The sequence below is a fragment of the Porites lutea genome, chromosome 12 (assembly GCF_958299795.1).
Source record: "Porites lutea chromosome 12, jaPorLute2.1, whole genome shotgun sequence".
Classification (NCBI taxonomy): Eukaryota; Metazoa; Cnidaria; class Anthozoa; order Scleractinia; family Poritidae; genus Porites; species Porites lutea.
Window position 1 is genome coordinate 5,731,776 of NC_133212.1, and position 13,860 is coordinate 5,745,635.

General features: G+C 39.2%; 1 protein-coding gene and 1 pseudogene across 1 annotated transcript in view; both read right to left on the minus strand.

The window, feature by feature from the left end:
* The window catches only part of LOC140953597 (epoxide hydrolase 4-like), an 85,837-nt gene extending 73,136 nt beyond the window's left edge, over positions 1-12,701 (minus strand). The window contains exons 1-3 of the mRNA XM_073403015.1: positions 12,638-12,701; positions 12,232-12,310; positions 10,856-10,920 (exon numbers count right to left, since the gene is read on the minus strand). Coding sequence (XP_073259116.1) covers positions 10,856-10,880 — 25 coding nt within the window. The 5' untranslated portion in view covers positions 10,881-10,920; positions 12,232-12,310; positions 12,638-12,701. The remainder of the gene's footprint in view (positions 1-10,855; positions 10,921-12,231; positions 12,311-12,637) is intronic.
* LOC140953605 (general transcription factor IIF subunit 1-like) overlaps positions 6,929-13,860 on the minus strand; it is a 37,148-nt pseudogene continuing 30,216 nt past the window's right edge.

Here is a 13,860-nt window from a genome sequence, read left to right on the forward strand (position 1 = left end):
ACAGTCAAACCTGAATTAAGAGGTGTTTTACCAACGTCCCAAATATCGATTCCCTAATTAACATATGTAAAACGTTTTAGAGTTTATCAAATTAAAATTATTAATAAAAAAAATATACGAATTTCATAAATTGGAACTGCCGAAGAAAGAATACATCAAAGATCCTTGCAGTTTGAGACACAACTTATGCTGCTGTGAAAAAAAACCTGAAAAGTTCAGTCTTTTTAGATTTTAACAAATTTCAAAGACATAGGGCCAAAGCGATAAAACGTCAAGACTGCGTAAAATCTTGTAAGAACAAATATGATTTCCATAACTGATATAGTTGTTTGCGTCTGTTAGCAGTCCTTACCTTATTTGGTGTTTTGGTGAGGCCGTGCTTGTCTGCTTTGATGGCCAGAGCACGTTGCTGATACTCCTTGGCTTGCTTAAAGTCACCTAAATCGTTGTAAATCATAGCTAAGTTATTGTAGCTTCCTGCAACATCGACATGTTCCGGGCCGAGCTTGCCCAGTTGGATGTCTAGAGCACGTTGCTGATACTCCTTGGCTCGCTCTAAGCCACCTAAACGCCTGTAAATCAAAGCTAAGTTATTATAACTTCTTGCCACCTTAACATGTTCCGGGCCGAGCTTGTTCCTTTGGATGTCTAGAACACGTTGCTGATACTCCTTGGCTTGCTCGAAGTCACCTAATTTCCGGTAAATCAAAGCTAAGTTACTGTAGCATGTTGCAACATTAACATGTTCGGGGCCGAGCTTGTCCAGTTCGATGTCTAGAGCACGTTGCTGATACTCCTTGGCTTGCTCGAAGTCGCCTAATCTTTGGTAAATCAAAGCTAAGTTATTATAGCTTCTTGCAACATAAACATGTTCCGGGCCGAGCTTGTCCAGTTCGATGTCTAGAGCACGTTGTTGATACTCCTTGGCTTGCTCAAAGTCACCTAATTTCTGGTAAATCAAAGCTAAGTTACTGTAGCATGTTGCAACATTAACATGTTCCGGGCCGAGCTTGTCCAGTTGGATGTCTAGAGCACGCTGCTGATACTCCTTTGCTTGCTTGAAGTCACCTAATATCTGGTAAATTGAAGCTAAGTTATTATAGCTTCCTGCAATATCAATATGTTCCGAGCCGAGCTTGTCCAGTTGGATGTCTAGAGCACGTTGCTGATACTCCTTGGCTTGCTCAAAGTCATCTAATCTCTGGTAAATCAAAGCTAAGTTACCATAGCTTGCTGCAACATCAACATGTTCCGAGCCGAGCTTGTCCAGTCGGACGTCTAGAGCACGCTGCTGATACTCCTTGGCTTGCTCAAAGTCACCTAATTCGTGGTAAATTATAGCTAAGTTATTGTAGCTTCCTGCAACATCAACATGTTCCGAGCCAAGCTTGTCCAATTGGATGTCTAGAGCACGTTGCTGATACTCCTTGGCTTGCTCGAAGTCACCTAATCTCTTGTAAATCAAAGCCAAGTTACCATAGCTTCCTGCAACATCAACATTTTGCGAGCCGAGCTTGTCCAGTTGGATGTCTATAGCACGCTGTTGATACTCCTTGGCTTGCTCAAAGTCACCTAATTCGTGGTAAATTATAGCTAAGTTATTGTAGCTTCCTGCAACATCAACATGTTCCGGGCCGAGCTCTTGAAGCTTAAAAGCGAGTGAATATTCAAAATATGTTTTTGCTCCTTCAAATTCACAATGCATTTCACAAATATTTCCAAGGTTTTCACACCTTTTGGAAATGTACTTATCATGAAATTGAAGGAAATTATCTCGCAAAAACACTTTGTCAGTTACCATAGTTAAAGCTTTCAAATGTGGAGCTATATGTCTGGTGTTCAGTCTCATATTCTCTGGTGGAGTTGCGTCGATAATTTCGTTGAATGATGTAATGACCCCACTAACGACCTCATCGCTTTGGCTTTCTGGACACTCTTTTGTTACAGTTTTTATAGCATCATGCACAACCTGATGAGGTCGAATAAAACAACCACCCTCGTCATCTTGGAACAGCAGAAGTGAACTACTTTTTAATCTCATGCGAATTAGTTCCTTGTCCGCTTCATCAAACTCTTCATGTGCGTTCATGATGTAACTAACTGCTATGTCGACGTCTAATGGCCGTGGAGCGCAGAGGGCAAGAAAGCTGAAAAGGTGTTTTTGAAATTTGTCGGATCTCATTAGTGATTCTACGGCTAACGTTATTGCTTTGGTCATTGAATTTGGATAAACTGGATTGGTGTCGACAAGTGTATCTTCCGTTTTCTGTCTTTTTCCTTTTTCTAAGATCTTCATGTATTCCTCCCACCCAAAATGCGTTGATGCTTTGTCCTGCCGAATCGCTTTAACAAAGACGGCAGCGCCTGCTAAAGCAAGAGGTTGATAGTCCAGTCTTTGTGCTAATGTTCCTACCAGCTCGCTATCTAGGATACCAGAAAGCCTGGACAACAATGAACGGGCGTCCTTGGGCTCCATACCTTTGCTTATCGAGATGTGATTAACAAAAGAGCTTTCTGAGGGAATTGATGTTGTGCCCTGGGTCGTAATCAGCAACTGGCCCCTTGCCCTAGCCTCGTTTTCAAACTGTGGTAAATGGACATGTACAGATGACATATTAGTGACATTGTCAAGCACCAGAAGCCACGAAGTGTAACAGGTAATTTTTACAGCGACAAGCATCTTAAGACTAGTGATCTTTTCGTCCATGGTCGAGTCCTTAGAGCTGAGGGTTTCCACAATTGAATAGTCTGGGCATTTTAAATGGCGAGCAAATGAGGCATACGACTCCAGAAGTGAATCTGGACTTGCAGCATTTAAAGTCATTACAAATGAAGGCCCACCTGGCATTTCTTTGAGGTCGTCAAAGAATCTCTCAGCTACAAGGCTACCTAGCTGTGATTTTCCGCTTCCAGGATTCCCTGAGATGTATAGATAACTCAACCTGTTGTCACTGGACTCATTTAGCTCTCTCAGTTGTTGGACTATTTTGGCTACTTCCCTTTCACGACCATTGATTTCATGCGAAGGTTTAGGAGGGAGAACACAGAATGAGGGTGCTTCGTTTTGGAGCTGATTTTCAAGTACCTGGCGCTGACTCTCTTTTTCTTGAACTTCTTGTCTCAGATTATCAACTTCTGTGAGGACTTTTGTTAAATCTTTTGTTTGAAACGTTTTCTGATATTTGAGGTCTCGAATAGTTGCAGTGGGAAGACTAAGCGCTTGAAATGCAACATCAACTTTGCTTATAGCATTGTGAAAATCTATCTCAGAGAGACTCCCTTGTGGCATGTGAGCGAATTCTTTGTTCCTGAAATTTCTTAGATCATCCACATTTTTACTGACTATTGCGCTAAGACGTGGCCCGACGCAATCAGAGAAAAGGATAGCGTAAAACAGCATTGTACAATCCCATTCTCCTCTGTTTCCGTTTTTCATAGTGGCCAAAAGATGAGCGTTTCTTTTTTGACTTCGAGGAGACTCTCCGTTATAAAAGTCAATTCCATTACGAGGCTCGTCTTTCCATTCTCCTTTTGTTGATTTGTACAGTTTGTCCCATTCTTGTTTAAATATTTCTCTCAGACCTTCCGCTAGTAGATCAGTAGTTAGATAACAAATTCTGTAATAGTTTAGCTGTTCATCGGTGTATTCTTGTGAAGATGCCATACTTGATGTACGTCTCATGAATTACTGTGAACCTTTGGGAAAATTATCTTTGCAATTAGTGAAAACATACCCGGGGGTAAACCCTTTAGTATATATTAAAACAGTGGATATTGTTTTTCGCGCGCTCTGATTGGCTACTCTACTAATGAATATCCTGCACTATTCACTGATTCACCTCCAGTTCCTCCGAGCGAGCGACGCCAAACTCGCGGAAGTTGCGAGCAAAATGCCTTCCCGGTTTGCTGCCGTAACAAACAAAGAAATTTCACAACTAATCAAGCAAGCTGTTCCCGAAATACACGAAGAAGGTGACGAAGTTCGGTTTGGAAGTTTTGACAGGTAAAGCTTTGTCTTTTTGATTTGAATTTATCGATAAAACCGGTGAAAAAGGTTTTTGTTTACAAATGCAAATTAAGCTTAAGTCTTGCGTTACTTTATTCAGTTGACTTGTTCATAAATAAGCATAAAACTAAATTTAACAATCTTTTTACAGAATGATTTTAAATACAAAAAGAATTCACAACTCCTTTTGAAGAAATTTCCCCGCAAGAGCTAAACAAATGCCTTCAAAAGTTTTATTTGCCGGCAAGAAAAAGCGACGACCGCAGCTGTTCGGTTATTGCTCGCCAAAATTGTAATCGTTGGCAACAGTAAATTAGTTAAAAATCATCATTTTTGTCCTCAATTATCTTACTGTTTAAGTATATACTAAAACAATTATTCACCTCAGTGTCGGTGGCTAGTGTTGGTTATTTACCTCGCCGCTTCTTGGCCTCGGAAAATACCACCACTAGCCACCTCCACTTCGGTGAATAATTGTTATTTGTAAGCTATATAGGTGTGTTCCACAAACGGTATTGGTATACATCGGGTATAGATTTTGCCCATAAAAGTCTCAAAACGGGTATAGTTTTCAGTGGAATCACAAGAGTTTATAAATTAACGTATTTTCGCCTAAAAACTGATTCAGTGTCAGATACTACTAAATGATGATAAAAAAAGGCTTAAAAATAAAAAATAGTTTGACTTTACTTGCGCGAAGTAACGGGTTCCCAAACAGAGTATATAACTTTTCCGGGAGCGCGAGACACGTGCGACGGATGAAAGCCCTTTTTCGCACTGCGCGCTCGCCTCGCGCTTATCTTCGCTAACCTCAAAAACATGAAAAGATGAAGCCTGTTCTGCAGGGTACTTTATATTTTCCTTTCCAATTAAATAGGATTTACTTTACACTAGAAATACTGTAACTGAACTAAGGCCGAATACCTGTAGGACATAACTATGCAAAACAGTCTGTCATACTTCATCGGTATAGACTCTCGATGAAGATTATAGAGTTTCGATGGTAAACGAACGATCAGAATATAAAGCTTATGGCTTTTGGTCAAAAATGGTCACAAAAAGGCTATCATTCCTTACCATTTGCTGTGAAAGTCTCCGTTCGACGTTCTTTTGAACAGTTTCATAATTTGAATAACCAACAAAGAAGCTTTCCGCATCAGTCAATTCCCACCATGTCACTGAACATGCCATTTTTGTACAAATTAAAGGGTTTTTTTGACCGCGTGTAGAAACACGGCTGCTTATTGAGTTTTCTTACCGTTTGGAACTCCTGACTCAGGCAGCAAATTTCGAAGATACCAAGTCTTTATAAGGTATCATTGAGCTTCTGCTTCAATGAAAAAGGGAAACAGGCTGTCAAAACGAAAGCGGAATGTTTCAAGGGATGACGACTATTTTTACTTTCATCATTGTTCCTTTCAAACATGCATTACTGATGAAGCGTGAGGTCAATATGACTGGATATATGGCCAAATTCCTTTTTCGCATTTTGCTAGACTTTCTAGAAGTCCTTTATTTTTTCCTGGTTGGTTATGCCATGAGACTTAGTCGCTTGCTGCGCGACCTCATGTATTGAAGTTCGTCTTTGCTCACTTTTAAGAACTTACGAGAGGCTGACTTGTAGCAAGTCTAGCATTTTGTTTACAGAGACGAGTCGAGGCCAATGAGAAAAGAACGAGGCCAATATCCAGCTATCTTGACCGAAGAAGCTTGGTCAATAAATGATTTATTTTATGGCCATATTTCCGTGGTTTTGATTCACAACGGTTTGTCTTGCTGTTATTTAGTATTTTACGAGTAGGCAGGCTACCAAGACACTGATTTATTTCGCTTACCCTTCCCACCGTCCTTTGCGTCAACACTAAACGTTCCCATGGTTCATTGCGTGATACTATCGCTTGCAGTCGGGTTTTCGGTTCTCCAAACACACTTTAGACGGGACGCTTAGGAACGAGGCAGTTTATCTAATTATATCGAGTACTAACATCTTGAAGACTAACAGAAATCTACTAAGCATGAGGTGTGTTGACAAGATACCCGCGCAACATGACCGGTATGGGATCAAACAGCGCGCGTGACATCACGATGCCTCTAACCTTTCGGATGGTAGGCCTGTGGCACGACTTTAAGACAGATCTCTAACCCCCATTCCAATGAAGGAAGTCACCAACTTGTCCCTTAACTTGACCTATTTAGCTTGTATGTTTTTTTTGTCTTTTCATAAATTATGCATACATGTACACGTGGAGGCAGGCGAATGCGCGCGCGAGCAGGCAAAGAGAGGTCTGGAGTGAGGGTGAAAACGGACAGTGAGACTGGAGAGAGACACACGCCCCATGGGCGTGTGGAGCCAGCTTCTTACGCCCTGTGTGGAGCTCACGTGCTTCGCGTGAAAATATCCACCAGGCCAGCGCTTCGCACCTCGCAAAACCGATTTTGAGAAAAGTACGACTGTTTTGCAGTCTAAGAGGTCTATTGACAAAATACAGTGATTTGTATGAAATTCAATCCCAAACTCGTTTCATTGGAATGGAACAACGGAATGCGGAATGGTTCAAGAACTGTTCACAGTCGCCTATTTACCGAGACTAGCCTGGGGATTAGTATCAAATACACTTAGGGAGTGGGAGACGGTTAAACTTGGCTCCCACCCCCTCGGTACATTTAAAAAGAAGCAATTAGCTAACATTGTAATTAGAATTAGATTAAGTGTTGTAATCAGTTATTATAAATAATGTAATATAATCATTGTTCCTGAAAAGCCCCTTTGGGGAGGTAACAATAAAGTATGTATGTATGTATGTATGGCCGCCCGTAACGGTAAGTGCTCGATCTTGACAATCTTACGGGAGAAAAGGGAACTGTGAATAGTCTAAGGGACAGACCATTATTTTTTTGATGAGGAAGGGGGGGGGGGGGAGGTTGGCGAAAATAATGGTCCCACTTAACGGACAGCTCGTTATTAAGGATAGTTTGCTTTGTCCCTGGGGAAAGAAAGCCCTTACATTTTCTAGAAAAAGTTCAACCCGCTTAATATGGACACCCCGTTAAAAGGGCCACTCTCTATGACCCCCTCAGTGTCCGTATTAACGGGGTTTGACAGTACTGGCTCAATATAAACGCACTGCGCATGCGACAAGCATTTTAGGCTTGAAATCGCATGCGTCATAGAACGTTTCAAATGACGTCACGGAAACCATATTGGTGTTCCTAAACAATAAAATGGCGGCCATGTTGGTGTTCCGAGCAATTCTTGTGGGAGTTGAGCTCTTTTCATAAGTAAACACTTTCTTTTGTTCCAATGAATTTTCCATAGATGCTGGCTAGGTGAGTGAAAGCGCTCTATTGGTAGTAATGACGCATAACTTGCAATTAACGCTGATATTTTTTGACTAAACTAAGAATGGGTTAACACACAACCCAAGGTAAAAAGATCTATTAATAAAGCGACTTAATCAGGTGGGCACGAGAAGATTAAAGGGACAGGTTAGCGCATGCTCGTTAATCAAAATGCTGTTTTTCTGCCAGGACATGCTATATCGCCTATGAAAGCAATATTACCATGTCATGATAATGTCAAAGAACCAATCTGCACATTCCCCTGGCAGCTACTTGACCAACTTAGGTGCAATTAGCTGTAAATTAATCAAGCATGGAATAAAACCTTCGGGTCAACAATAAATTCAAGGTTGGTAGTGTTGGCATAATCGACTAATTTTTCTACGATTTTAGTACTCCTCATCCCACTTCAGGTTACTCTGAAATACACTTCTACTTTGAAATACACTCTGAGATCGCTGAGATACATGTGAGTGGGATTATTAACAGATAGAATTAATAATAAATTGGAAAAAAGTAATTTAGTTTATAAGCACGCGCTGAACCGTTAACCTGTACCTTTAAGCGAGAATGCGACAAAACAAGAGACCTTCTCGCGCGCACATCTCAGCTCTGTGGTTTAAGCGATAGATAAAGTTTCCCTTTGATAGTCTTCTGTTCGGGTTGTATCTTTCTAACAATAGCAGCAAGCTTTTTCACGGTCTCATCATTTGACAGGCCCGTTCGTTTGCTCTTTAAATTTTGCAAAAGGTCCTTGCTGGTCATGGGCTTTCTTGTGAGGTACCTTCTCACGGCTTCTTCAGTGATTCCCTGAGGGCCTTCCTCACTACCTGTCGGTGTTGGGGTGCTTGTTCTTGAGCCTCCTCCTGCCCCTTCCGCGGAAGGTGCCGGGGAAACACGAGTTTTTTTTGCTTGCTGGACTTCCCTCTTCACCTGGGGTACCTTTTTTACTTGCACTTGCTGGGCGCTTCTTTGATTTTGCTACAAAAACCAAGACAATTCAAAAAAATTGTTTTAACACTGGGAACATGAAACTGATCGGGAACAAATGGAACAACATCCAAAATGCTAGTTTGTAAAATACTGTGAAAGAACTAGTACCTGACGAAGGTTTTGCTAAATAGGTTTCATTTATATCGTCACTCCATACAAATTCATCTAGGTACCCGGAAAATAGGTATCTCACCCCCGGTTGGTGGGTATATACTTACAGGGAGTCTCTGGTCTGTCCTGACTCAGCTTTGTATCAGCGGCAGCAATGGTATTAGCAGCGCCGTCTGTAGCAATCGTAGGGGTCGATGAACGGCTATTTGAAGAGGTACTGGAGCCACTCCCAGACTTCTTCTTTTTCTTTTTGTCACCTTTACAAACACAAAATACATTTGAGATCATATACGAGCAAAACACACTCAAGATAATTAACATTTGTTCACCCGTTAGTAATTAAGTTTTTTCGCACTTAAGGCAAATTTCCCGCCTCAACGCTGTGACCGGCCACATGTCAAGCAACTAAAAGTGAAACAAATCGTAGCATTTTCCCGCGCTTGCCACCTCCAAGTCTTTACTCTGTAATTTGATTGGTTCATTTAATTAGTTGCCTCTCATGTGATTGGCCAGAGCAATCCCCTTTGTTGCATTTGACTGACGATAATAATAATCAGTTTAATAATAATAATCATTTTTTTTAATCAGTAGTGTAGAACACTAAATTACAAGGGAGGTCAAGAATACGCAGAACACATAATTACACATGGCATAGAAGGCAAAAACAATTAAATCCTATTGTAACTGTGGGTAACAAAATTACTAAGGCGGTCCGTTCTGACAAAGCGGAATTCAGAACGAGAAAAACCCGACCTCAACCCGTACCCATGAGCGACATTCGTGGGCTGCGGCAGCAGGTGTGAAAGGAACCCGGACTCCTTGATGTTAGATATAAAACGCCTGCAAGCCTCATCACGGCGCGACAAAAGTGTAGGCAAGCCACAGCTCACGAGTGCCGACTGATAAGAACAATCTGGAAAAATTATTCTTAGTGCAGACTTCTGCACGCTTTCCACCAATTGAACCAGACAGTTGGGTAACGCGGCCCACACCGGAGATGCATATTCTAAAATGGGCCGCACAAGGCTACAATAAACCTGAATGAGATCAGCTGGTGGGAGGCCTGATTTCATTAAGACACACAAAACGTAGAGACGCTTGCGTGCTTTCTTCACGATATAGTCGCAGTGAATAAACCACGATAAATTGTGCGACAGATGGACACCGAGCAACTTATAAGATGGCACCTCCTCTATAATACTGCCCGACATCTATAAGGGAGGTAGGTCGGAGGGCTTATACTGTAAGAAATCTATGCATAACTCTTTACATTTGGATGGATTTAGCTTCATACCATGACTACTAGCATAAGAACAAATGAAACAAACGATAGCCTCTCTTTGGATAATCGTAATCGCCTCGATTACTGCTTCGTTAAGTGGCTTGGTGATTGGTCAGTTTCGTTAATTCTACGTCACTTCGCTGTGTAACTGGCCACACAGGGAAACAAGTCGTGGCATTTTCCCGCGCTTTGCGACCGTCGCGTCTTTACTCTACTCGTGATTAAGCACGTCGGACTCCCGCTACGCGGTCGTTTGATTTTGTTTATCACTCGTATGCTTACAGACCGAATCGGACTCCACTCAGTCTTATTACCATTATCAACTGGCTGCCTGACTCCACTAGACCTCTATGGTTATTCCAGGCAGCCAAAAAATAGATAAAATAAACTAAATAAATAAGTAAATGAATGAATGTGATGAAGATAATAAATAAATAAATGTGATGAAGATTATAATGAACTATGACGGGGTTTTACAACCATGATACCCACATCCCTCTCTGTTTTTACTTAATGTTACACATTCTAATTACAAAAACTATCTAACGTGTTTGTGGCTATTTTTCCCGCAGCTACATGTAGTTTACGCTCAATGAACTAATGTGTGGTCATTGAACTACTAGTGTGGTTATTGGACTGTTGTGTGGTTATTGAACTAACAAAAGAGAAAACTGAGCTGTTTTAGAGAATCAGATCGAGCATGGAGCATGCGTGAGCCGTGTTGGTTAGGGCTTCGGGGCATTACCAAAATTTTTTTTCGGTGACCAGCTGATATTCTAGACGTTTTGCATGAGTTCATAGTTTTTTTTTATTTTAGGATCTTGTGTAAGCCTTTCTACAGCATATATTTTGTAATCATTTTATAATTAGATTATTTGAAAAAGGTTCTAGAATTTTATTGTGTAAGTTTATAAGTAGATGAGTCCAGACGAGGTATTAACTAGTTTTCACAAGCGAAGAGAGTTTAACGTTGGTCTTGTATAGTCAAGTGCGACGGAAGCAGTGTTTATGGAGTTTAAGGTGCAGTTGCAGAGTTTTACTTTGTGGAAACTAAGTGCATAATTTTTTTTTTACTAATGGACAAGTGTCCGTGAGATTATATTATGGTGCAGTGGCCAACTTACCATGCCAAAGCTCCACCCCAGTCATGACTCAGCAAAGTGCAAGATTTGTAATCAAGTGCCTCAATCTGTAAATAAATTAATAAATTGTATTAATATGTTTTCTGAGCTCACATTATCAATCCTATTCATTACGGGTATTGATATAAAAAAAAATAAAAATTTTCTTTTACCAGCTGCAAGAAAACTCTGATGACCTCCTTCACAACACAGTATAATTTGACAATTATTCTTTGAAATCAGGGTGAATAGTGGCAAAATATTTACCGAGCCACGAAGTGGGGAGGTAAATATTCGTAAAGCCACAATTCACCGACATTGAAATGAATAATTGTTTTAGTATATACACACGAAGTGATCTCAACAAAATCAGAGAGGAAACCATTAAAAAGTACGATTTGATTGACAGATCAGGTCAGCTAGACACCCAACAGTTTAAAAATAGATCTTTGTAAAATTTTCAAACATGGCAATTCACAAGCTTATCACTTCGCAAACAACAGCGTAATGACTTAAATGGAACTGCCAAAAGTTTGAATTGTTTCCTTACCTGAGAAGAAAAGAAGAGCTTTGTTGTTTTCTGTTGACTCGCCAAGTTTATAGCCGAAAAGGTTTGTTGCGTCATTCTTCGCATTCATGAAGTGCTGACAAAAATGGCGATTCGGTTCCTCGAGGTAAGACGTCGTCTTCATGTAGCATTCTTTCTCGTGTTTACTTGAAACGTAGAACTTCTGCAAACATTTGCTTTCAAATTTGTTTTTCATAAATAAAATTCGTTTTTGGGCCAAATTTTTCTTGTTAGGAAACGCTGAGTTCACGAAACCTCCTCTTCTAGGCAAAGAAATGGGAGTTGTAAACAATCCATCAACCACAAAACTCAACAGCAGTAAATGGGAAAACGCCGTTTTGAATCCTTAGAAGTCTTTTCTTGCCTGAAAAAGAGTCAACTGTAGGATTTTGTCGACTTTTAAAAGATCTTTCTCCAAGAAAATGGGAAAAACCGAGCTCACACATTATCCACTCGCTAGGAGGTGAATATTGTTGAATAGTCCGAGATAGCGAACCAATCAGATTGCTGAAATCACCAAGATCACTGAGTGTGTATATACTAATATAAAATATCATAGCCCTTATTTCTGGATTGGACAACATGTACTCAAAGCTGTACAGACATTGAAGAAAAAAATTTTATTATTTTTGTTTATTTAATTTTTGTTTTGTTTTGTTTTGTTTTTTGCATTTGTGATCTTTTCACAAAATCTTCTAGACTATGATCTTTAATTTAAAAGTGTCCTTTGAATCTACAAAATATTTTATGACAAAGTTTACGAGGTGCATACTCAATCTGCTGTTTCAGCAATACATGTAAGTGCACTTACAATTTCTTTAATGTCGTTAACCAATAATGACGTCTTGTAGTGTTCTCGCCCTTTAGGACTGTCACTTTCACCATAGCCCCTTAAATACAAAATGCTGCTGTAAGATGTAGCTTTTTAAAAATTCTTCAATTAATTTTGTTTTTCATGAAATCAAAATAAACTGCTGAGAATGGGATAGGGGATGGGTATATTCAACAGTTTTGAATTAAATTGTCAAGTGACTGAGCTATAATTTCTGTCAATCTCAAGGATGCCAAAAATAAGTTAGCTAACTGGACAAAAATCCCACATTTTGTTGTGTAACTTAATTACTCAGGTATGTTTTACAGTTATAGAAGCTGTGCATAATACAGTTTGGCTACTTGCAATTTGTTTTTTACAAATCATTATATACTTTCTACAGTACCTCAAATCTACAGCAACCATCCTGAAATTATCACTAAAAGCTTTCAGCTGATATCGCCAGGAATACCAAAACTGCAAAGTGATTTTAAAACAGGGTCAGTGGTTTTCAATGCATAATATTTTCTAAGTTACTCATTATTATACATTTAACTTCTTTGTATTAATAATAATAATAATAATAATAATAATAATAATAATAGTTTATTAACAGTATTTCCATGAAAAATGGCTCTACATCTCCTAATAAATTACAAAATATACTTACAAGTAGACTGATGGAACTGGATTAAATCTTGAACATTTATTGCTACTCAAAGTTTTATGCCTCTTACGAAGCAATCATCAGGCAACTTTTATTCGCATGTTTACCCTTGTTAGCCCTTACTAACAGGTGGTCGTCTGTGTCTAAAGCACAAATTATAATTACTGTCTCCAGAACAAAATAATGATTTATTTTGTCATGTCCAGTCTTTTATATCTGAATTGAAGATATTTTAAAATACCTAAATATGTATGTTCCATTTGTTAGCATTCCTTAAATATCTTCTTTGTTTTGCTGCTGCTTTTGACTAATTACTATTTCTATTTTCATTCTTTTTAATGATATTTTGGAGTGAGTCCTCTCAATGCTTTTTTTGTTTCTCTTAGGGTATGGTAAACTTCATCAATAAAATTTAATGATCAAATAACAAACCCTTGTACCTCTAGATCCAGATGGCAGGATGATTTAAACTTTTTAATGAGTTTGGTTTACAAACACATCTGCTGCAATGATAATGACCATAAAAATAACAAAACAGTAGCAACGTGTGTACATTACCTCAGGGAACCCATGTATACACAGCATAAGTGGTTTCCCTGTGTCTCCTTTAGCAACATAATGGATCCTGATATTTGATGCTGTTCTCAGGAAATTGTGTTCCCCAAGCTCTGGGTCAAGAAGGCATGAAGGAGCTATAGTGAAATGAAAACATCAACCCTTTAACAATCAAGCCAGGTTAAGCATAACTATAAATATAATAATAATAATAAACTCTATTTAAGTGTCAGGTACTTTAGCTATGAAGCTTTGGGGAACCTATGAAATAAAAAGATATATATGTACAGCAATAAAATCAAATATTTACAGTTGAAAAGAAATAATAAATAAATAAATAATTCATATATGGAAAGCAATAATATGCAAAGCAGAATCCTTTAGCAGTTGTTAAACTTCAGATTCAT